Below are 23,967 nucleotides of genomic sequence, written 5' to 3' on the forward strand. Positions count from 1 at the left end.
CACACACACACACACACACACACACACATACACACACACACACACACACACACACACACACGGCAATTGAAATGTAGTCTCAAACAATGTTTCAGATGTTGAAAGTGATATACCGCTGGATATGAATCAGCCCACACACCAAATGCACACACACACACACACACACACACACACACACACACACACACACACACACACACACACATACCTCTCCCAGCCCATAACAAGTACAGTTCTCTTCAACACTAGAACTTGGGAGATCTCCACTGCGTGGTCTCTGCCTGCATTCAGCCTGTGGTGGCAGTGACCATTAAAGTCCCAGATCTAGAACACACAACAACAATCTGGAAGAGAACTCAGTGACCAGTGACCGCAACACAATGACATGTTCTTGAGGCTTCATAACACACAGTGCCCTGTTTCTATGTGACCCCAGACAGACCAACAGATCAACCAGTTACTGAAGTAATTTTTCTGTTTTTTACATATTCTGAAATCACAGATTGTAAACTTTCAAATGACGTGTCATACATTGAAATCCCCCAAATAGTTGATAGTCTATCAAGACGATATACGTATTTGAATGTTGGTCCACCTCAAACAGAGAATGGGAGAAAAGTCACTGTAATGAAACCGGAACAACAAACGCTGCTAACAGCTAGCGACTAACAATGGCACATCGCTACGAACGTCTAACTGCGTTTTTATAACATCACAACATACTGATAGAACGTCAACATGCTAAAAACACATAACTACCCATAACTAGATGATCAAACAGTCCTTGCTTTTGAACACGAGCTAAAACAAAAAGTATGTTTACAAGTCAAGTCTCCCTTCCCAGTAGCCGGCAGGAATGAGAACAGTGGATCCAATCCACAAACTGTTTGTTTAACTTGTTCTTTGTTCTCTTTGTGGCTGTTGGCCTCTCGCCCTCCCTCACAATGTGATTGATGGTACGTGTCTCACTTTGGTGAGATTGAGCTCAGAAATCACAAACGGCCTGTTAGGCCAAGGAAGACATCTACAGTGGATGAAGAATGCTCACTATGATTACGAATCCCATTACTTACTCGGGGCGATGTTGATTTTATCATAGGTGCTGTATAAGACTCATTATGTGATGAGATGAGATAACTACTTCCACAGACACCTTCATAAACACACCCTGACATTAACAAGACTGCAGGGCTAGATACACAAACAAAGTTGGAGAGACATTCTCTCCCTCAGGGAATTGGACACAAACACAAGTAAACACTTCTGTGAGCCAGCAGCGAAAAAAGCTCCTGACGCAACAGAAAAACACCCTAGAAGATTATACAAAAGTTTGCCAGAGTCAAATGTCAAATAGCCTGCGTCCAGCGCTCCACTTGTTGTTGGTCCACATCGACTATAAAACTTGAAATGTGTGCGTGCGTGTGTGTGGGTGTGGGGTACCTTCACCACTCCATCCGTACCCGCGGTGAAGAGGCGGGTTTGGGTTCCATCCAGTGCCATGGTGGAGATCTCAGCATCACCATGACAACGGTGGAACTGCTTGACCTTCTGACCCGTGTCTGTTAGCCAGCAGATCACAGAGGAGCCCGAGTCACAACTAATGACCTGAGGAAGAGAGATACCCTAGGGTGACTAACCACTTCTGTCAACTGATTAAAGACGGTGCTGGACTTCAGCAGACTTCCTCCAGAATCAAGACTGGCAAGACTAGGGTCTTGTGGTGTGTGTGTGTGTGTGTGTGTGTGTGTGTGTGTGTGTGTGTGTGTGTGTGTGTGTGTGTGTGTGTAGCTCTGGGGTGGACATGCTGATCTTTTGAAGTTCCTCACCCTGCAGAAACACTGTTCGTTTACATGTGTGTGTGTGTGTGTGTGTGTGTGTGTGTGTGTGTGTGTGTGTGTGTGTGTGTGTGTGTGTGCGTATACCTGTCTAAATAGGCTGTTGTAGAGTACACAAGTTACAGGGCTCTCATGACTGGTGACCTTCTTACTCTCCTCTCTCCTCGCCTCCAGAAGGAGGAGCACGCTATTGAAGGACAGGAAGAGCCGCAATGGGTCCTCGTGGAGAAACAGGAGTGTGTGACACTCTTTTGGTGTTTTAGGGAAAACGCCAACGACACGCTGGATACACAGCTGACTAACCACATCCCACAGCCTCAGTACCTGGGTGTGGAGAGTATAATAGGTTAACACACATACTAGTAAATTCACACACATATACACACAAACACATACACATAGTCTCTTAGATGACAGTCACACACTCGCCTTGTCTTTGGAGTAGCTGATGAGTTGTTTCTTGGCCTGGATGAATCGTACAGCAGTAACACTGGTCAGGTGACCTCTCAGTACGCCTACTGGTTTAGATATCACATAGGGGTTCCACAGCAGAACTTGGTTGTCTATACCTGCAGTAGCTAGAGGTACAGTCAATCAGAAGGAAATACATTAGTACTATCAGTGGCTACAACCAATACAAACACAGACTATGGGAAGCTGTAATAATGGCATTAGCCACAACAACCATGTTGCCATGTGTGGTGCTGTAAACGGCACCTATCAGGTTGAGCCCAGGGTCGTGGTCAAGGTCATTTGTTCCTTTTTCAGTTTGGAAGGTGGTGACCCGAAGAGGAACACCCTCTCTCTCTCTCCAGCCAATCACCATGCTGCTCTGGGGGCTTGTGCTGCACGACACAAATGCTCCCAATGAGCCCAGGAAATGCACTGCAGGATACAGGAAGTACACTCACAGTGAGAAATGAAACGTGTGTAGTATTGTAGAGGGTAAGACTTCAATCAGGTTTCAGGAACAAGAATAGGAGACACATACAGTAACTATGACTTGACAAGACATCTGGAGGAAAGAGAGACACATCTTACATGGCTTTGTGGAAGCCAATTTCATGAATGATACAATTAATTACTGTATTGTTTAATTATTTAAACAATTATGAATTGTGTTGAGGTGTTGTTCTCTCACAGTGTGACCGGTTTGAAAACACAAACGCACGACCACTCAGTTCCTCCCCAGCTCACTTCATATCGTCATATCATCTGAGAGGAACTGACACACTTTTCTTTAACCTAAGACTCGATGTACAGATCCTTTTTCCTGTCATTCATTTCAAATTAGTGTTGGATATGGTCAGTCGACCACAAAGAGATGAGACCCCTGGTCTAATTCTCAATCCAAACCCTCCCTATGTCTCTTGCATTTGCCATTATTGTCACAATTTGGAGATAGCAACACAAAGCACAGGAATGGTAGCAACTAACCTAGCTACTTAAGCTGTTAGCATTAATTGTGTTTACAACAGAGAGGACTTCACCTGCGTGATTGGACAGATATTTTGGCAAGACATTTGTGTTCACCTGCAGGGTGACAGTGGTGGGTAATGTTTATGGATCAGTCAAGTGTTACTTCTCCCATGAGTGAGGAAATGTGATTTTAGCAAAACATTTGGTGAGCGATGTTCTGTTTACGGGGCCAGAGAGACCGAGAGAAGGTTCTAAGGGCAGAGTTATGGCCTTCTAAAAGAGAGATGAGATAGAGTGGTTAGGTGCCTCTCCTCTCCACTCCACTTATCTCTAACCACCCTCCGTCCTCCTAATGTCCTCTCTATTTATATTGTGTTTATATTCAATGTTTTCTCTCTCTCTCTCTCTCTCTCTCTCTCTCTCTCTCTCTCTCTCTCTCTCTCTCTCTCTCTCTCTCTCTCTCTCTCTCTCTCTCTCTCTCTCTCTCTCTAGTGGCATGTGTGCCTGCAGGTTTCTGGGTCTCTATATCCACCCATGTCTAATCGTAAACAGACAGTGTTTCTGCAGGGTGAGGAACTTCAAAAGATCAGCATGTCCACCCCAGAGCTACACACACACACACGCACACACACACACACGCACACACACACACACACACACACACACACACACACACACACACATACACACCCTGTGAAATATCAATTAGTCAGTCCTTTTCATGTTCCCCTGTCATCTCTTTTTGGTCCTACTTTGTTGTTTTTCTTGTTTCCACATTTGTTGTGCTTATTATCCTCTTCTATTATCCCCCATGTGAGGATCTCCCCTACAGCTCAGTGTGTGTGTGTGTGTGTGTGTGTGTGTGTGTGTGTGTGTGTGTGTGTGTGTGTGTGTCTGTGTGAGAGAGAGTATGCGTGCGTGCGTGCGTGCGTGCGTGCGTGCGTAAATCATGATCAACAACTCAAACACAGTTTGTTGTTGGATAACATCAAGGCAAAATAAACTTTTCCGCCTCATATAATGCAGCAATATGATAAAAACAACTGTGTGTGTGTGTGTGTGTGCGTGTGCGTGTGTGTTTCCTGTTAGTTGCACATTTGTGACCATGACATGACACTCTGTAACCACACTGACAGGCTGAGTAAGGGCTGACGTCTGTCACACCAGGTGTCACGGTGAGTGAGTGTGAGTGTGTGTGTGTGTGTGTGTGTGTGTGTGTGTGTGTGTGTGTGTGTGTGTGTGTGTGTGTGTGTGTGTGTGACAGAGAGAACGATAGAGAGAGAGAGAGAGAGAGAGAGAGAGAGAGAGAGAGAGAGAGAGAGAGAGAGAGAGAGAGAGAGAGAGATAGAGAGAGAGAGAGAGAGAGACAGAGATATCAGCATCTCTTCTCAAAGCCCCGTTACCTCTAGCACAGTTAGAACTGTGGGGGGATTTTAACATAAACAGATTCTGTAAATGCCTATCTGATCATATATCGTCCCTGGGACATTCATTATCAAGCTGACCTCCTGGGTACGGAGGTCAGTATCTTCCTGGCTGACTCCTAGCGTTGCAAGTAGCAATAACACCGGCAGCGATTTATCACGCACAATTTGCATATTAATTGATATTGGTGTAGTTAGTTCAAGGAGCCTTGGGGAATGCCGGAAAGTCAACAGAGAGCGGTATTGGAAATATTAACCACCATCACTGACATGTTAATCGATACATCTGTTAGTTCATTAATAAATCAACTGTGCATGCGTGGGTGCGTGCGTGTGCGTGGGTGTTTGTGTCTTACCTCTGCGTACCCAGGCCTGTCCGTGTGCTCCGTATGTGTGTGTGTAGCAGCAACGATGTCGGCCTAGTACAAGCTCCTCCCACTTGATGATATCAGCCGATTCTGTCTCGGTCCCAAGACTGGATCTCTCAAACAGGGAGATCTGAGCAGACCTGAAGCATATAGCTCTGACCTGGAGAAAACACACTCCTGTAGTAAGTACAGCCTGGTGTGTGAGAGGGCTCTGTAACTCCCCCCTCTCTCCCCCTCCCTCCACCCCCTCTCTCCCCCTCCCTCCACCCCCCTCTCTCCCCCTCCCTCCACCCCCCTCTCTCCCCCTCCCTCCACCCCCCTCTCTCCCCCTCCCTCCACCCCTCTCTCTCTCTCATACCTGTCCTCCTGTGTCTCCTATAGAGAGGACAGCCTGGTCAGGGTGTACAGGGTCAGTCCAGTAGTCCAGACAGAGAGGGGTATATCTCAGGCCCTGAACAGTAGAAAGATTAGGTCTAGAGTTTTCCCTGATCAAGTGACCTGACCCAGATCAACTCTGGGCCCTGTTTATCACTACTGCTGTCTAAAATATCAGGCTGTTACCTGTAGTTTGTACTGGCAGCTGAACTCCTTTTTAGACAACAGGTCATAGAAACACACCTCTTTACTGGTGAAAGACACCGCAATCTGAGAGTGAGAGCGTGAGAGAGAGAGAGAAAGAGAGAGAGGGAGAGAGATGGGGTGGGGGGGTGATAATGATGGATGTTATATTGATTGACGAACAATATGCTCATTGATGAAAGCTGTTGACTAATGATTTAGATGTACACTCCTGGTTACCTTGTGTACGTTATGCAGCACCACCATGGAGGTTACCCAGAGGTCTTGGGGTTTGACAGAATTGTTGTGTATTCTGTGTGTTTGAAGAGGAGCAAAGTCTTCCCCTCCCCACACCCCCAATGTGCCTCCTTTACTCACCGACAGGTAGCGGCCAGAACTACGAAGGTAAACCACCTGTGGAGGAGAGAACAGTGAAGAGCTAGACACAGATCTGATCCAAGGCCTGGATCACAGGTACATACAGTTAGGTCCATATATATTTGGACACTGACAGAATTGTCATACTTTTGGCTCTGTACACCACCACAGTCGACTTGAAATGAAACAATCAAGATGTGCTTTAAGTGCAGACTTTCAGCTTTAATTTGAGGGTATTTACATCCAAATCAGTTGAACAGTGTAGGAATTACAACAGTTTGTAAGGGACCAAAAGTAATTGGACAAACTAACAAACATGAATCAAATTGTCAACAGTGTAGGAATTACAACACTTTGTAAGGGACCAAAAGTAATTGGACAAACTAACAAACATGAATCAAATTGTCACTTTTAATACTTGGTTGCAAATCCTATGCAGGTTGCTTCCTGCAGTCTGGAACCCATAGACATCACCAGACGCTGGGTTTTGTCCCTGGTGATGCTCTGCCATGCCTCTACTGCAACTGTCTTCAGTTCCTGCTTGGGGCATTTTTCCTTCAGTTTTGTCTTCAGCAAGAGAAATGCATGCTCAATTGGATTCAGGTCAGGTGATTGACTTGGCCATTGCATAACATTCCACTTCTTTGCCTTAAAAAACGCTTTGGTTGCTTTCACAGTATGCTTCAGGTCATTGTCCATCTGCACTGTGAAGCGCTGTCCAAAGAGTTCTGAGGCATTTGACTGAATATGGGCAGATAGTATTGCCCGAAAACCTTCAGAATTCATCCTGCTGCTTTTCTCAGCAGTCACATCATCAATAAATACAAGGGAACCAGTTCCATTGGCAGCCATACATGCCCATGCCATAACACTACCACCACCATGCGTCACTGATGAGGTGGTATGCTTTGGATCATGAGCAGTTCCTTTCCTTCTCCATACTCTTCTCTTCCTGTCATTCTGGTACAAGTTGATCTTTGTCTCATCTGTCCATAGGATGATGTTCCAGAACTGTACAGGTTTTTTTAGATGTTTTTTGGCAAACTCTAATCTGGTCTTTCTGTTTTTGAGGCTCAACAATGATTTACATCTTGTGGTGAACCCTCTGTATTCACCCTGGTGAAGTCTTCTCTTGATTGTTGACTTCGACACAGAAACGCCTACCTCCTGGAGAGTGTTCTTGATCTGGCCAACTGTTGTGAAGGGTTTTTTCTTCACCAGGAAAAGAATTCTTCTATCATCCACCACAGTCGTTTTCCATGGTTTTCTATCATCCACCACAGTCGTTTTCCATGGTCTTCTATCATCCACCACAGTCGTTTTCCATGGTCTTCCGGGTCTTTTGGTGTTGCTGAGCTCACTGTTCTTTCTTTTTAAGAATGTACCAAACAGTTGATTTGGCCACACCTAATGACACCTAATGTTTTTGCTATCTCTGATGGGTTTGTTTGCCTAATGATGGCTTGCTTCACTGAAAGTGACAGCTCTTTGGACCTCATATTGAGAGTTGACAGCAACAGATTCCAAATGCAAATACCACACTTGAAATGAACTCTAGACCTTTTATCTGCTCCTTGTAAATGAAATAATGAGGGAATAACACAACTGGCAAAGGAACAGCTCTGCAGCCAATTGTCCAACTACTTTTGGTGCTTAAAAAGGGCGGGGCACATATGTGACGCGATGTGGTGGAATGATCACAGGCAAAGTAATTTTTCTGTTTTTTACATATGCTTAAACTACAGATTGTAAGCTTTCAAATGATGCGTCATACATAGAAATCGGGAAATAATTGAAGACGACATGAGTATTTGAAAGTTGTTAACCCTGAAATCACAATCCTGAGAAAAAGCCCTTCAAAGTTTTCGTTCTTTTTCACACCTTCACACAGGCAGGTAATGGGCAGTAACAATAGCTGGTTAACCCCACCCCCAACCACTCCCCCTCTAGATTGACAGCTATCAGCTGTCAATACCTGTCAGTGTTAGTCACTGGGTCAGACAGCTATAACAAGAGGCGTTAGTTTGTTGATTAAGTACACGTATTTAACTATTGTAAAACTGCTCGAAAAAATAACGAGTGGGTAGTTCAAAACTTCAAGTTGCGTCTGATGACAAAAAAACGAAATCAGATTTTTTGCTCTGAACAACTTTGAACGCTTTTTTCAACCCTTTCCCGTTTGCGAGTTCTGTGCAACTCAATGAAAATTCGTCACATATATAAATTGTTATAATTCCTACACCATTTGCCTGATTTTGATGTAAATACCCTCAAATTAAAGCTGAAAGTCTTCACTTAAAGCACCTTGATTGTTTCATTTAAAATCCATTGTGGTGGTGTACAGAGCCAAAATTATTAAAATTGTGTCAATGTCCAAATAGGTCCGGACCTAACTGTACGTTTATCTCAGCAGTTCTATTCTATCATCTGAACGTCACCTGAAAAAAAATAGTTTTCTTCCTTTCTCTAGCACTGTGACTGCCGAAGGTTTTACTTAGGATGGCTGATGTATTCGTTGATTCATTTGCTTAGACAAATGTACTTATTCAAGAGAAGCGTCTGCTAAGTTACTTACATTTAAAATGTAAACATAACCAATTCCAGCAATTCCATTTGTTACCTTGGTTTAAATTTGGGAACATTCTGAGGGTGGATTATTGGTGGGTTATTGGTGGATGTTGTCTAGAGTTGCTGACATAGCCCCCATCGAAATAAATACTGTTTTATTGTGCTTCTAATGTTGTTACCTGTTGGACAGGGTCACGGTGCCTAGAGGGCAGTGTCTGTGGTGGTTTCCATCGAGGCACTACATTGGCTCTGGCATGCTCCTCCTTCTCTGACAGCTCCAACAGCAGGAAGGAGCTCAGGCCAGCCCAGTCCACTGGCCCCTCCCCGTTCACATCTGTGCTATCAAAAAGCAGGCCGTGAGGCTGCTGAGTCACAACCACTCTGGTGAAAAGGAGGTCGTACTCCTCCCTCGAGCCACGCCCTATTAGAGACCAAGCCTGTTGTATGAACTCGGCCCTGGAGAGAGACACCGCTGCCCCGCCCTCGTCCTGCCACAGGGAAGATGGTCAGGGTTCCAGAGTCAGAGATCATGTACTTTACAGGTTGTTAACACACAGGTTGTGTCTCCAGTCACCTGCAGTCAGCTGTGCTATATCTTATTGATGACGTTCCCCAGATGTTAAATACTGAAGGTGAATCTGTGTAGAGCGACTGTTATGTAGGCAACATAGAACACACTCCCGACAGTTTCTCGTTCTCTCTCTCTCTCTCTCTCTCTCTCTCTCTCTCTCTCTCTCTCTCTCTCTCTCTCTCTCTCTCTCTCTCTCTCTCTCTCTCTCTCTCTCTCTCTCTCTCTCTCTCTCTCTCTCTCTCTCTCATACACACACACATTTTATATTTTATTTGGGTTCATGTTAAAGCATCAAATAACTAAAAATATAACAAATACAGATGATCATGGTACAAGTAGCACCAACCTCTCCAACCTCTCCACAACAATGTTAGGTGTATTTGGCACATTAAAAAAGACCATGTCATCATTTTCACTGAACCATCTTGCCATAACAAAGGAATGCTTGAATTGTAACTGTTAATGTAAATGCCTGTATATACATGGCAGCCATTAGTGATATGTGCCACTAACTCCATTTGATGTACATTGGGGTGCATAATCGAAAAAAGCTAATTACTTTTAATTAGTTAATGAATGTGAGATTATACTAAGTTGACAGAACCTGTAACCACACGCGCACACACACACACACACACACACACACACACACACACACACACACACAGGGCCGCTTTAAGGGGGGGCTAGCTGGGGCGGTGGCACAGGGCCTCGCGCTTTGGAGGGCCTCGCGTGAGGCAGGGTAAAAAAAAAAAAAAAAATTTTTTTTTTTGGGTACCCTGGCTGGCGAGGCCCTCCAAAGCGCCAGGCAAAGGACCATATTATTATTTTTGCCTTTAATACATTTCTAAATGTTCACACATGTGATAATCATAGTCAATGAGATTCTTAGCAACAGAAAAAAGTAATTTCCCCCTATGACACCTTACGTGAAACGTGAAACGAATTTTTGGGCGCGTGTTGACACTTGTTGTGCATAGTGACTGCTTAGTGCAACGGACAAAATGCAGAGGGAACGAGACCGAGGAAGAAAATGTTAATCGGGTGCTGAAAAAAGAAATACAAATAAAAGAAAGGAAGGCTTCAGGGCCTCGCTTAGAGGTTCGTTCGAAACATTTCTAAAAACAAGTGAGGCTCCCGTTAGCACCGAAGAAGCTAACGTTACTGCTAGCACTAGCAATGCTAGTAGTAGCACGGCACAGCCCCCCCTGAGAGGCAAAGATGATGTCTCTGAGGTGGAGGAGGACAACTGCTACACCGGCAGCAGTGGGGCTGCCCAGCCCCAGGTGATGATGGTCAGGAGTGGCGAAGTAGAGGATACGGAGGCGGAAGATGGAGCTACTCAGAGCAGCAGCAGGGCTGAGAGTGATGGAACGCAAGACGAGCCTACGGTGTTAGATATGTCATGTATGATGATCCTGGTAAATTGGCCGGTACATATGGACTCTACAGTTACAGAAGTGATCATTAGAAGAGGTCCCCCAAAGATGAAACCTGGATTTAGTTATCCTAAAAATAATGAGAACAGGAACTTTAGTGAAACTTTATTTCTCCGAAAACTACCAAATGGGGAAAAAATAGAAAGAAAGTGGCTTGTGTACTCTCAAAAACGGGACATGTCTTTTTGCTTTTGCTGTAAGCTTTTCAACATAAAGGATAGGCCTACATGGTGAGTAACATCTCTATTCATGTCAATAATGGCTTGTGCGTATTTAATGTTGGGTATGATGACTGCTTTATCCTAAATCCTAATCCTTTATGAGTATAAAAGGTTTGAAATGAAACAAACATGGTTGTAAACTATCTAAATAAGTAGATATGCTATTGTCTATCAGCACAGCATGTGAGCGCATTTCTTGCAATATATCGGTGCGTGCGTGTCGCGCGGTTATAACAGTAGCCTACATCATTATAAAAGTTTTTTTTTTTTTTTTTTTTTTTTTTTTTAAAGGCCTCGCAAATCTGACTTCGCACAGGGCCTCGCATATCTCCCAAGCGGCCCTGCACACACACACACACACACACACACACACACACACACACACACACACACACACACAGTGTGTGTAAGGCCTCACCAGAAAGAGGCTCTGTAGTTTTTCATAGTCCCCCATGCTCAGCCTACTCTCCAGTTGTCCCGCCTCCGCCTTTGTCTCCATGGTTACCTTTCAGACAGGGTTACAGCCAACTGTCAATTATCTGGAGGTTCTAGACAGGGCTATGGTGGAATCAAGGGTTCCATGTTATTCAATACACTGTAAACAATAAATCACTCATATATCAATGTGCAGCTCAACATTCAGCTCTTAGCCAATCATATTCACTCCATACGTATCCATACCGGATTCTCAGTGTCAGTTGTCTCAGTTGTCATGGCACCAGAATCATAAAGAAAAGGAGGCAAAGAGAGAAGTAAGGTAGGCAACCCCAGATGAAACTCCTATGAAGCAACAAAACATAACATATGTGTTCACTGGGGGAGAAATAGCACCAAGGGCTGGATTAAAAACACACTAGTAAACATGGCATTCTCTGAACAGTGGCTATTAATGAAATGTACAGAAAAAAGGCATTTATAAAGTGTAACTATGGATTAATATGGTGCTGGTTTAGTCTCTCAAGTTGTCCACTGTATAAGGCATTACTATGTTGTAAATGTTAACCCAACAGAGTACCACAGAGGTACTCTACTATACTTACCACACTACAACAGAGTAATCTTGTAACATCTTTGAAAGTGGAAACATGAAACAGACCCTATCAGCCATGACATCAAAACAATCAATGTATGGAAACCCTTCTGAGCTCGTCATGAATCAGACAATTCCTGATATACTGTTTACAGTGAAACACAGTATTGTGTGATACAATGAGCGACCCACTAGCTAGCAATATAATAACGCTCCCCAGACAAACCGAACATACCTGTCACACCAGTGCACATCGACTGGGGCCTTTACTTCCATTCCCCAACTACTTCTGTTCTCCTCGAGGACCTTCCTCCAGTTACAGTAGCCAGGCGCTCGCATATGCCTTCACAAGTTTAAGTATTTATTTGACTGGTAAGGAGATGCACCAGAGAAGCCAACGCTAGCACTACCCAGCTACGCACTCCTAGAGAGGGAATACCCAGCTACCCACTAGCCAGCTACGCACTCCTAGAGAGGGGTAACTAACTGCCACCAGTAGCCCAGACAGTGGTTAAGAACGCCCACACACACATCCACACTCCACACTATTCTTTTCTTTCATTATCCCTCACTCTCAAAGCCTCAAGCTAAGTCTCCTAGCAACAACGTTGTGAGAGAGGCTTGTGTTTGTGTTCAGGGCCTTCCACACTTTATGTGTGTGTCCTGCCTCTATTCACAGTTTGGGCACTGGCAATCAGCTTATTTGAACAGGGTACCATTAACTGTCTCTCTCTCTCTCTCTCACACACACACACACACACACACACACTTGCGCACACACACACAGCTCATTGTCAGTCATGTGTTCAGCCGTAATAGTTACCCAGCCAACTTACCGTACAAATAGATACACACGAAGACAACACGTTTTATTACAGTTTTACAAATCCCTGCGGCCACTCCTCTCCCTGTCCCATGGTTCATTCTACCCCAATTATGTCCCATCACACACATGCACAGTCAATTAGCTAATTCACAAAACACATCAGCTTTGTTAGGTACAATTACAGATGCACAGAAACACAAACATATACAGTATGTTCTTTAATGATGACATTGTCCTACACACAGGCGCTCACACATACATTACACAGGCGCTCACACATACAACACACAACATTTTATTTTATAAGCCAAAGAACCGAGGTTGGTGGAATGAGTGTGCGGGTCATGGGGGGCTCTACATACAATGGCTTTTACAGCCATGATGGGACAGTACCCACAATGTATCATGCATGCTTGCACACACGACACACACACTCATTCACTCACTGATTCAATGCGACAGGGCCTGAAATTAAGTCTAAGCGTTTCCAATAATAAAAGGTTTAAGAATGAACGCTTTCACAATTGGATTACAGGAACTGGTAGAAGCGGGTTCAGATCCAGAATAGCTCCTGAAATCCACCATGAAAAATGCACTAGAGAGAATATGGGACAATATAAAATGGTTTGTGCAAAAAAATGTGGTGCCTTAAATATGTGTGGAAATGTACATATTAAGTCAAGTCTTAAATGCTTACACAATTATTATACAACGGGTGGTTTGGAATTCCCATTGTTAGAGCATATCCTGCCCATGATATAATAATAATTATAATAATAATAATAATAATAATAATACAGACTTATATAGCGCTTTTCTAGACACTCAAAGACACTTTACAAACTGAAAGGATGGAGTAGTAAAATAAAAAGAAACAAAAAAAATAGATAAAAGAAAGTATAGGGGTCTAATTAATTGTTAGATTACTAAATCTAAATGTCTTTGTAGGACAATATACTCTGTATGCTGCAATTACACCTAGACTTCGGCAGCGAACGAGCAACGCCAGCGTGCTCTCTCGACCGGCATTTAAAAAAAAAAAAAAAGTGATCATATCATATCAATCATATCTATGCATCATATCTATACATAATATCTATCATATCATATCATATCTATCATATCTATACATCATATCTATCATATCATATCTATCATATCTATACATCATATCTATCATATCATATCTATCATATCATATCTATACATCATATCTATCATATCATATCTATCATATCATATCTATCATATCATATCTATCATATCTATACATCATATCTATCATATCTATACATCATATCTATCATATCATATCTATCATATCATATCTATCATATCTATACATCATATCTATCATATCTATACATCATATCTATCATATCATATCTATCATATCATATCTATCATATCTATACATCATATCATATTATACTTTTTTGACTACTAAATCTAAATCTAGGTGTCTTTGTAGGACAATCTACTCTGTATACTGCAATTACACATTATACAGTATTAGAAAACAGTACACATGGCCACGTCCAATCATCAGGTGCATTTGTAATTATGCTCTGCTCTTTGCTCTTTGGCAATTCAGTGCGCTCAGTCCCTCCCTGTTTGAAAATTCAGCACACTGTGCTCTGACTGAAAAAGACATTTTATCCTAGAATCGGAACATTCCAATCTAAAATAATGGAGGAAGTCATTGCAAAATGTGATGGGTGCGGTTTGATTGGTACTCTAGCCAGTATTATTCAACATGCATCTACATGTAATAAAACAGGTGATGTAAATGACCCATATATTTTTGTAACATAACATAAGTTAAGATATGGACTTTTAATTATGGTGCTTTGTATACCACATATTATTTGAATATCAAAATGTTATTATAGCCTACCGCCTTTATTTTGAAGAACACAACTTTCATTTGAAGAACACAAGTATGTTCTCCCTTTGTAACTGCGCATGCGCGAGAGAGTTAGAACGGAGAAGAAAGCAAGGTGGTTAAATTGGTTTAAGGATTTGTGAAGAATTATCGTCTCATTATCGTTTTATAGCACCTAGCTGGAAGGCGAAGAGGTATGTTTGTATTGACTGTAAATTTAATGTCATTGTTGTGTATGATTCGAATGTATTGATTCAATGCTGTGTAAAACGCTCTGGAATTAGCAAAGTATACTCGTGCTAGCGGATGGATGCTGATTGTGGCTGTGTGTTATTCTACTTTCAGCTCTTACGGTGTGTCTATGGTGCATTTGATGCGTGTAAATAAAAGGTTGAAACTGCATCATTTACCATCAGTTATTAATAAGGAGTCACCGTCTATACTAAGTCCGGCTGGAATGCTACAGGTGATAATCATGTTTAATCATGGGAACTTTAGCTAAGGTCAACTCTAATGTGTCTGACATGTTTACAGTTAGTTTGTAAAGACTTTTAACACTAGTGCATTCTACTATCCAGTATCCTTACATTTTCAAAATCTAGCTAGTATAAAGCAATTTTGCAGTATTTCTGTAAGTTTCTGTGTGTTTGCGCTAGTATTTGGCTGACATCTTTTTTTTCCAAGGCTGCAATTCTCTTCCATATCAACAGAGGTTGCAGGGGGACACTGAAGGCCCTCACATAGTCGAGCGGACAGTTCGCGGTGTTTCAGTTTGTGGGCTTATTGTAATTGTTGGCTATAAGCCAACGAGACCCCCATTATGTAACGTTATGCTTGCTATGATCAGATTCAGATCATCATCGCCTACTTTGGTAATAAGTGTCTATGGTCGCTGCTGTTAGCGTTGCCACCTGTTTTATCATGTTTCTTGTGTACATCTGGCTTGCCGGCCGCTTTCCAGCCAGTACCTAGCCGCTGATGTATAAATGTTTGTGTGTTAACGTCAGTAGCCAAATATTGAACCTCCTTACACAAAATAGATCCCACGGCAGGGTGCGCTCCGTGTACTATCCGCTCGACTATGTGAGGGACTTTAGAAGTGAATAAGATGTGTTTATGCTACAAATATCAATCTTATTCACTGAATCTAATTCAGCATACACTACCGTTCAAAAGTTTGCGGTCACTTAGAAATGTCCTTTTTTTTTTTAAAGAAAAGCACTGTTTTTTTCAATGAAGATAACATTAAATTAATCAGAAATACACTCTATACATTGTCAATGTGGTAAATTACTATTTTAGCTGCAAACTTCTGGTTTTTAATGGAATATCTACATAAGGTGTATAGAGGCCCATTTCCAGCAACCATCACTCCAGTGTTCTAATGGTACATTGTGTTTGCTAATCGCGTTAGAAAGCTAAGGGATGATTAGAAAAACCTTGAAAACCCTTGTGCAATTACGTTAGCACAGCTGAAAACGGTTTTGCTGGTTAGAGAAGCTATAAAACTGGCCTTCCTTTGAGCTAGTTGAGTATCTGGAGCATCACATTTGTGGGTTCGATTATACTCTCAAAATGGCCAGAAAAAGATAACTTTCATATGAAACTCGACAGTCTATTCTTGTTCTTAGAAATTAAGGTTATTCCATGGGAGAAATTGCCAAGAAACGGAACATTTACTACTACTCCCTTCAGAGAACAGCACCAACAGGCTCTAACCAGAGTAGAAAGAGAAGTGGGAGGCCCCGGTGCACAACTGAGCAAGAAGACATTAGAGTCTCTAGTTTGAGAAACAGACGCTTCACAGGTCTGAACTGGCAGCTTCATTAAATGGTACCCGCAAAACGCCAGTGTCAACGTCTACAGTGAAGAGGCGACTCCGGGATGCTGGCCTTCTAGGCAGAGTGGCAAAGAAAAAGCCATATCTGAGACTGGCCAATAAAAGGAAAAGATAATATGGGCAAAAGAACACAAACATTGGACAGAGGAAAATTGGAAAAAAGTGTTATGGAATCGACGAATCGAAGTTTGAGGTGTTTCGATCACACTGAAGAACATTTATGAGACGCAGAACAAGTGAAAAGATGCTGGAAGAGTGCCTGACGCCATCTGTCAAGCATGGTGGAGGTAATGTGATGGTCTGGGGCTGCTTTGGTGCGGGTAAAGTGTGAGATGTGTACAAGGTAAAAGGGATTTTGAATAAGGAAGGCTATCACTCAATTTTGTAAAGCCATGCCATACCCTGTAGACAGCGCTTGATTGGAGCCAATTTCCTCCTACAACAGGACAATGACCCAAAGCACACCTCCAAATTATGCAAGAACTATTTAGGAAGAAGCAGGCAGCTGGTATTCTGTCTGTAGTGGCCAGCGGAGTCACCAGATCTCAACCCCATTGAGCTGTTGTGGGAGCAGCTTGACCGTATGGTACGCAAGAAGTGCCCATCAAGCCAATCCAACTTGTGGGAGGTGCTTCAGGAAGCATGGGGTGAAATTTCTTCAGAGTACCTCAACAACTAAACAGGTAGAATGCCAAAGGTCTGCAATGCTGTAATTGCTGCAAAGGGAGCATTCTTTGACGAAAGCAAAGTTTGATCAAATCAAAATTATTATTTCTAACCTTGTCAATGTCTTGACTATATTTTCTATTCATTTTGCAAATCATTTGATAAATAACAGTGTGAGTTTTCAAGGAAAACACAGAATTTCTTTGGGTGACCCCAAACTTTTGAACGGTAGTGTAGGAGTTGGAGCGTACAAACGAAACGGAGACTTGGTGCCAGTATAAAGCCGACCGTGTCGGCATTTATTTAACTGATGACATAGCGCCAATAGCAACGTACAAACACTTCCTTAAATGTTACCTGTACGCCCATACGTCACACCCCAGTGACCGGCGTTAAAGTGCCTGCACACAATTCCCCATAACCAAACACACAGGTGAATTATGTACATCATACATCATAGTATTTGTCCGCTACAGACCTCCCCCCAGAATTCACCATAACTGAGAACAGTCACCATTGCGGGGCCCGGATCACCCGTCCAAAACGGCTCCGTAAAACCGGAGCAGGGACTGAAAGTTCAACAGTCTGCTTATGAGGGACAGCAGGTGTTTTTTTAGAGGCTTTGCAGTGGCGTGCAGGCATAGCTGGAGGGCGGCCCCGCCTCGGAGGCCGAGCCAACCCCACGGGCTGGTCCAGATCCACGTGAGCTGGTTTAAGTCTGTCCACTGAAATGTAATCTGGCTTACCCCCGATGTCCAGCAGAAAAGCCTTGTCTCCAGCCTCCAGAACCCGAAACGGTCCGTCATAGGGTGGTTGAAATGGCCCTCGGTGGGCGTCATGGCGGATGAACACGTACTCCGCCGTTCGCAGGCAAGGTGGCATATATGACTGGGGTAGCCCGTGCTGTGAGGTGGGTATAGGTGCGAAAGCCTTGGCATTATCCAAAAACTCGGCTCGCTGTTTAAGCGCCGACCAAGGGATCGTGGCGTTAGGGACGAAATCCCCAGGAACCCGTAGCGGCTGTCCGTAGACAAGCTCGGCGGATGACGACCGAAGGTCTTCTTTAGGGGCGGTCCTAAGGCCCAACATGACCCACGGGAGCCTGTCGACCCGACCACTGTCCTTGAGGCTACCCCGAAGTGCAGCTTTCATAGAACGATGAAACCGCTCGCACAACCCGTTGGCCTGTGGGTGATATGCGGTAGTGCGGTGAAGCTTCATCCCCAGGCCTCCGGCAACTGCACTCCAGAGCTCAGAGGTGAACTGTGGCCCCCGGTCAGAGTAGACGTCAGATGGAGCACCGAACCGGGCGACCCAAGTGCCAATGAACGCCCGAGCCACCTCAGCAGCCGTGGTAGATGATAGTGGAACGGCCTCCGACCACCGTGTGGTTCTGTCGACCATTGTGAGGAGGTAGGTGAACCCATGAGAAGGTGGCAAAGGCCCCACCAGGTCCACATTGACATGATCAAACCTCCTTTCCGGCACTGAAAAATGTGCCAGAGGGGCCTTCGTATGTCGATGCACCTTAGAACGCTGGCACATGACACAGGCATCTGCCCACTTCTGAATGTCCTTTCTAAGCCCGTGCCAGACAAACTTAGCTGCCACCAGTTTTTTAGAAGCCTTCCTCCCTGGGTGGGACAGGCCATGAATAGCGTCGAAAACCTGCCGTCTCCACTCAAGGGGCACGACGGGCCGTGGCTGCCCAGTGGACATGTTATTAAAATTATTATTTTAATTATTATTAATTACATGTCACATAGGAGTGTGGTCCCGGTGTCGTCGAAGACCACGTCCTCCAACTTAAGCCCTGTGACAGCAGTCCTGAGGGCCTGAGCATCTTGGTCAGAGGCCTGATCGCCTGCCATGCGGGCGTAGTCGATGCCCAGGTGCACCGCACCGGCGACCGCCCGTGAGAGACAGTCAGCAACCCGGTTGTCCTTCCCTGCAACATGTTGGATGTCGGTGGTAAACTCAGAGATGAAGGACAGTTGGCGCTGCTGACGAGCAGACCATGGCTCTGAAACCTTCGCCATCGCGAATGTCAACGGCTTGTGGTCCACGAAAGCTGTGAATGGCCTGGCCTCCAACAGAAAACGGAAGTGCCGAACGGCGAGGTAGAGGCCCAGGAGCTCCCGATCGAAGGTGCTGTATTTACGTTCGTTAGGGCGGAGCTGCCGGCTGAAAAAAGCGAGTGGCTGCCAAGCTCCCTTCACCCCCTGCTCATGCACCGCCCCGACTGCATAGTCAGAAGCATCCGTGGTTACGGCAATCGGTGCATTCGGCGAGGGATGTGCCAGCATAGTTTCCCTAGCCAAAGCTCTCTTAGTCCCAGTGAAAGCATCGTCCATCTCCACAGACCAGCCGATGATGTGCTTGGCGGTCTTGCCTTTAAGAGCCTCATACAAGGGCCGCATAAACCAGGCTGCTCGGAGAACAAAGCGGTGGTAAAAGTTCACCATGCCTAAAAACTCCTGCAGGGCCTTGACTGTGAGTGGACGTGGAAAATCCACGATAGCGTTCACTTTTGAGGGCAGGGGCACTGCCCCGTCGTTAGTGATGCGGTGTCCAAGGAAATCGATTGACGTCAGTCCGAACTGGCATTTGGCTGGATTGATGATCAGGCCATGCTGGTTAAGCCTTTCAAAGAGAGTTCTTAAATGCGACATATGCTCTGCCATGGAAGCGCTGGCGATAAGAATGTCGTCCAGATAAACGAACAGGAATGGCAGGTCCCTAAGCACGGTGTCCATCAGCCGCTGAAAAGCCTGTGCCGCGTTTTTAAGACCGAACGGCATACGGAGGAACTCAAAAAGGCCGAATGGGGTGATCACTGCTGTTTTCGGGACGTCCTGTGAATGGACAGGAACCTGGTGATAGCCACGAACTAGGTCCACCTTAGAGAACACCAACCTCCCCGCCAGCCGGGCAGAAAAATCCTGAATGTGTGGGATTGGGTAACGTTCAGGGGTCGTAATGTCATTAAGACGGCGGTAATCGCCACATGGACGCCACCCACCACCAGGTTTTGGGACGATGTGTAGTGGAGAAGCCCAGGGGCTGTTTGACCGGCGAATAATGCCAAGGCGCTCCATGGTGTCGAACTCCGCCTTAGCAACGTCGAGCTTAGCTGGATCCAGGCGCCGGGCACGAGCATAGACCGGTGGTCCAGTAGTGGCGATGTAATGCTCAACCCCATGCTTAGTGGAGGCTGACGAGAAAGTGGGCTCCGTAAGACTCGGGAACTCAGCTAAGAGGCGGGAAAACACATCAGCAGCAGAGAGAGCACTAGACAGTCTTGTCGTGCCTGCACCACTGAGTGCACATGCGAGGGAACTAAAAGTTTCTGCGTTGATGAGTCGTCGGTTCTTGACGTCCACCAAAAGGCCGTTAGCGCAGAGGAAGTCGGCGCCGAGAAGGGGAGTAGACACAGTAGCCGTAATAAACTCCCAGTTAAAACGCTGTCCTCCGAAGCACAGTGGTATTTTCCTCATCCCAAAAGTGTGGATGGGGCTGCCATTGACAGCTTCTAGAATGGGGCCATGTTTATCACTCTGGATCTCTATCCGTGATGCAGGCAGGACGCTCAGCTGAGCCCCTGTGTCACAGAGGAACCGCCGTCCCAAAACTGTGTCAGTAATGAACAACAAGCTACCTGAACGGCCGACACTCATGGCAGCTATCGAGCGCCGGCCCTGGCGTTTCCCGATGCCTCAAAGTTGCATGGGGTGCGGCACCTCCTAGCTTTGGAGCCATATTGTGCATGGTAGTAACACAGGCCTGTGTCCTGCTGCCGTCGGCCCACAGCGGCCACCTCCACTGTGTCTCCAGGCCACGATGGGTTAACACTGGCTGAACCTCGAATTGTCATGCTGCACCGTTGCACACCAACAGAAAAAAACGTATCTGCCTCTCTAGCCAAAGCACGGCTATCCTTAGTAATTGTATTAGCTAATGCAGCCCGAACCTGTAATGGTAGCTGTTGCAAGAATAGTTCATTAAAAAGAAAACACGGCTTATGATCTCCTAGAAGAGCTAGCATATAATCCATCAACTCAGAGGGTTTAGCATCGCCGAGGCCGGGCAAAGAGAGTAGCTGGCGGGCACGTTCAGATTCAGTTAAACTAAAAGTCTCTAGTAAGTACGCCTTTAATGCTCCATATTTGTTGTGCTCAGGAGGCTGCTCGAGAATACTCACAACCCTGGCTGCTGTAGAGCTCCCGAGAGCAGAGACGACATAGTAGTATTTCGTAATATCCGTGGTAATTCCTTTAAGCATGAACTGTGCCTCCGTCTGAGCAAACCACACTTTTGGCTGTTTCTCCCAGAACTCTGGCAACTTCATAGCGACAGCGTTCATCGTAGCCAGTGCGTTATCCATAGTTGAAAAAACGAAAACAATATAATCCTTGGAAAGCGTCCCAAAGTGACGTCAGGGTCACCACTGTAGGAGTTGGAGCGTACAAACGAAACGGAGACTTGGTGCCAGTATAAAGCCGACCGTGTCGGCATTTATTTAACTGATGACATAGCGCCAACACTTCCTTAAATGTTACCTGTACGCCCATACGTCACACCCCAGTGACCGGCGTTAAAGTGCCCACACACAATTCCCCATAACCAAACACACAGGTGAATTATGTACATCATACATCATAGTATTTGTCCGCTACAGTAGTGTATATGCGTTATCAGCATCCTCTCAGGAGTTTTGTCAGGCCTGTTGAAGCCTTGATGTGTGTCCTTGATGTGCATGAAGCTTGGGCAGGGCTCGAAGATTCAAGGCCGTCCGCTGTCGAGCACATGTGTCTTGTATGCATTGACTGTAGGTTTATGCATGCTCCCTGGGCAGACCTCTCCGATTACCACCCACCCTAAGTCTAGACGTTGGGCAAAGGGAGAGTCGTGTGGTCCGTTCGCTGCCTGACCTTGTGAACATGAAGAACATCTCTGCCGAGTAAGATGAGTATCTCTGCTTTGGGGTCCAGTTCTGAAATTTGTTGAGTAAGATGACGGAGGTAAGGCTGGTGCTGAACTGCGTTTGGGGTCGGAATCTCACTCCGATTGTTTGGAATGTCAGGACACTCAGTGAGTGTTGGGAGAGAGATGTGGACTTTTCCTATGGAGCTATTTTAGTGCCATCAGAAATTTTACATTGTTACATTTTTGGCATTTAGCAGACGCCTTATTCCAAAGCGACTTACAATCAATACATTTGAATACTAAGCATGTGAATCAGCAGTCCACTATTCGTTGCAGGAAGAGTACTCTAGCTCAGGCCCGGGGGCACTGATAGAAGGAAAAACCTTCTCCCTATTATCGCCTTCTACTAAAACTTTTTTTGTATTTGACAGATTTATTTATTTTTGTATTTGACAGATTGAATTGAATATGAGCACAAATTGAATTGTATTTGACAGATTGAATTGTATTCAATTCAGTTTTCATTATTTTAATTCAGTTTTCAAATTCAGTTTCTCTAAATACAATTCGGTTTTTCTCAAAATACAATTCAGTTTTACTCAAAATACAATTCAGTTCTTAAAATACAATTAAGTTTTTCTCAAAATACAATTCAGTTTTAGAGGCACTCATCCGGGGACTCTGGGCTAGGTAGAATAATAGAGCACCGATTCTAATCCCTCCCATCCGAATTCATAAGAGCAACGCATCCGGGTACTTTGCTCTCCCGTCATGTCCACGCCCCTTTTTGTGTGATAGAAGTGGAGAAGTTTGACTGGCGGTCAATGGAAATTTCTGGTCTTTGCTACTTTAATCCGATAAAATAAGAAAACCGTAGTGCTTTTTAGATATTAGGAGCCCAAATCTGATGGCCAGTTAGGCAAACTATTATATAGTGTCGTTGCCGATCAATGATCGGCGTCGTTATATAGAGAAAGTTGATGAAATAGGGGTTGATTCATCAGAGCAGTCATATGTCATCTCCCTGTCATCAGGGATGTGTAGTTCTTCATTTGATTTGCCGTGTAAATCCCCAGATGAGAGTGTTACATTAGTTTTCTTAAGATAGGATAATTAATAAATCTGTTCAATGGGCATTTGCCAAAGTAGGGTTAGGGTTAGGGTGATTACTGTTAATCAGTATTTAGCCTGTATGGTGAAGATGTTATAGCTAGCTAGCTACGATTTATCATGAAAATATTGAACAGCAAGCTAGATCGAAAACTAGGGCCGGTGGAGGAGGGCAAGTGTCACATTGGACAGACTACCAAACAGAAAAATAAAGTATCTTAACTCAGGGCTCTCAAGTCTCACGCATTGGGCGATCAAAACCAGAAAAATAACAAACAATGCGTATAGAATATGCGTATAATGCGGTCAACAAAAATACATCGCTCCACTACCGCCATGCAAGGTGCGCAGGTGCTTAAATTACCTTGCAATATCACCCCCCCATAACTATATGACTTCTCAATACGGTGATCAAGGCAATAAACAAACAATCAAAGTAAACTCACAATAAACCCATTAGCCTGTTATACTAAATAGGCTACCCCCCTACAACACCTCAGGTGGTTCATCCACATGGATGGAGGCAGACTGAAAGGACACACATTCATTGCCTATTTCATAAATGTTCTCCATATAACGACGTCGATCATTGATCGGCAACGACACTAGGCCTATATAATTGTTTGCCTGACTGACCATCAGATTTGAGATCCTAATATCTAAAAAGCGATACAGTTTTCTTATTTTATCGGATTAAAGTAGCAAAGACCACAAATTTACATTGACTGCCAGTCAAACTTCTACACTTCTAGCACCCAACAGGGGACGTGACCGTTCTGATGACAGGGAGATGACGTATGACTGCTCTGGAGACAGACTGAAAGGACACACATTGCCTATTTCATTACTTTTCTCCATTTAACAACGTCGGATGGGAGGGATGGGAGTTAAGGGCTCTGCACA

The 23,967-nt window shown here is 44.6% G+C and overlaps 1 protein-coding gene across 1 annotated transcript in view; it reads right to left on the reverse strand.

The window, feature by feature from the left end:
• LOC308169039 (cilia- and flagella-associated protein 337-like) overlaps window positions 1-11,280 on the reverse strand; it is a gene marked incomplete at both ends in the record, with an annotated part of 49,668 nt that extends 38,388 nt beyond the window's left edge. Inside the window, 11 exons of the mRNA XM_080543674.1 lie at window positions 209-324; window positions 1,441-1,605; window positions 1,923-2,159; window positions 2,265-2,413; window positions 2,553-2,720; window positions 5,035-5,206; window positions 5,405-5,497; window positions 5,608-5,691; window positions 5,845-6,018; window positions 8,730-9,038; window positions 11,200-11,280. Coding sequence (XP_080399800.1) covers window positions 209-324; window positions 1,441-1,605; window positions 1,923-2,159; window positions 2,265-2,413; window positions 2,553-2,720; window positions 5,035-5,206; window positions 5,405-5,497; window positions 5,608-5,691; window positions 5,845-6,018; window positions 8,730-9,038; window positions 11,200-11,280 — 1,748 coding nt within the window. The remainder of the gene's footprint in view (window positions 1-208; window positions 325-1,440; window positions 1,606-1,922; window positions 2,160-2,264; window positions 2,414-2,552; window positions 2,721-5,034; window positions 5,207-5,404; window positions 5,498-5,607; window positions 5,692-5,844; window positions 6,019-8,729; window positions 9,039-11,199) is intronic.
• Between the last annotated feature and the right edge of the window lie 12,687 nt (window positions 11,281-23,967).

Source organism: Nansenia antarctica (assembly GCF_963989245.1).
Source record: "Nansenia antarctica genome assembly, chromosome: 12".
Lineage (NCBI taxonomy): Eukaryota > Metazoa > Chordata > Actinopteri > Argentiniformes > Microstomatidae > Nansenia > Nansenia antarctica.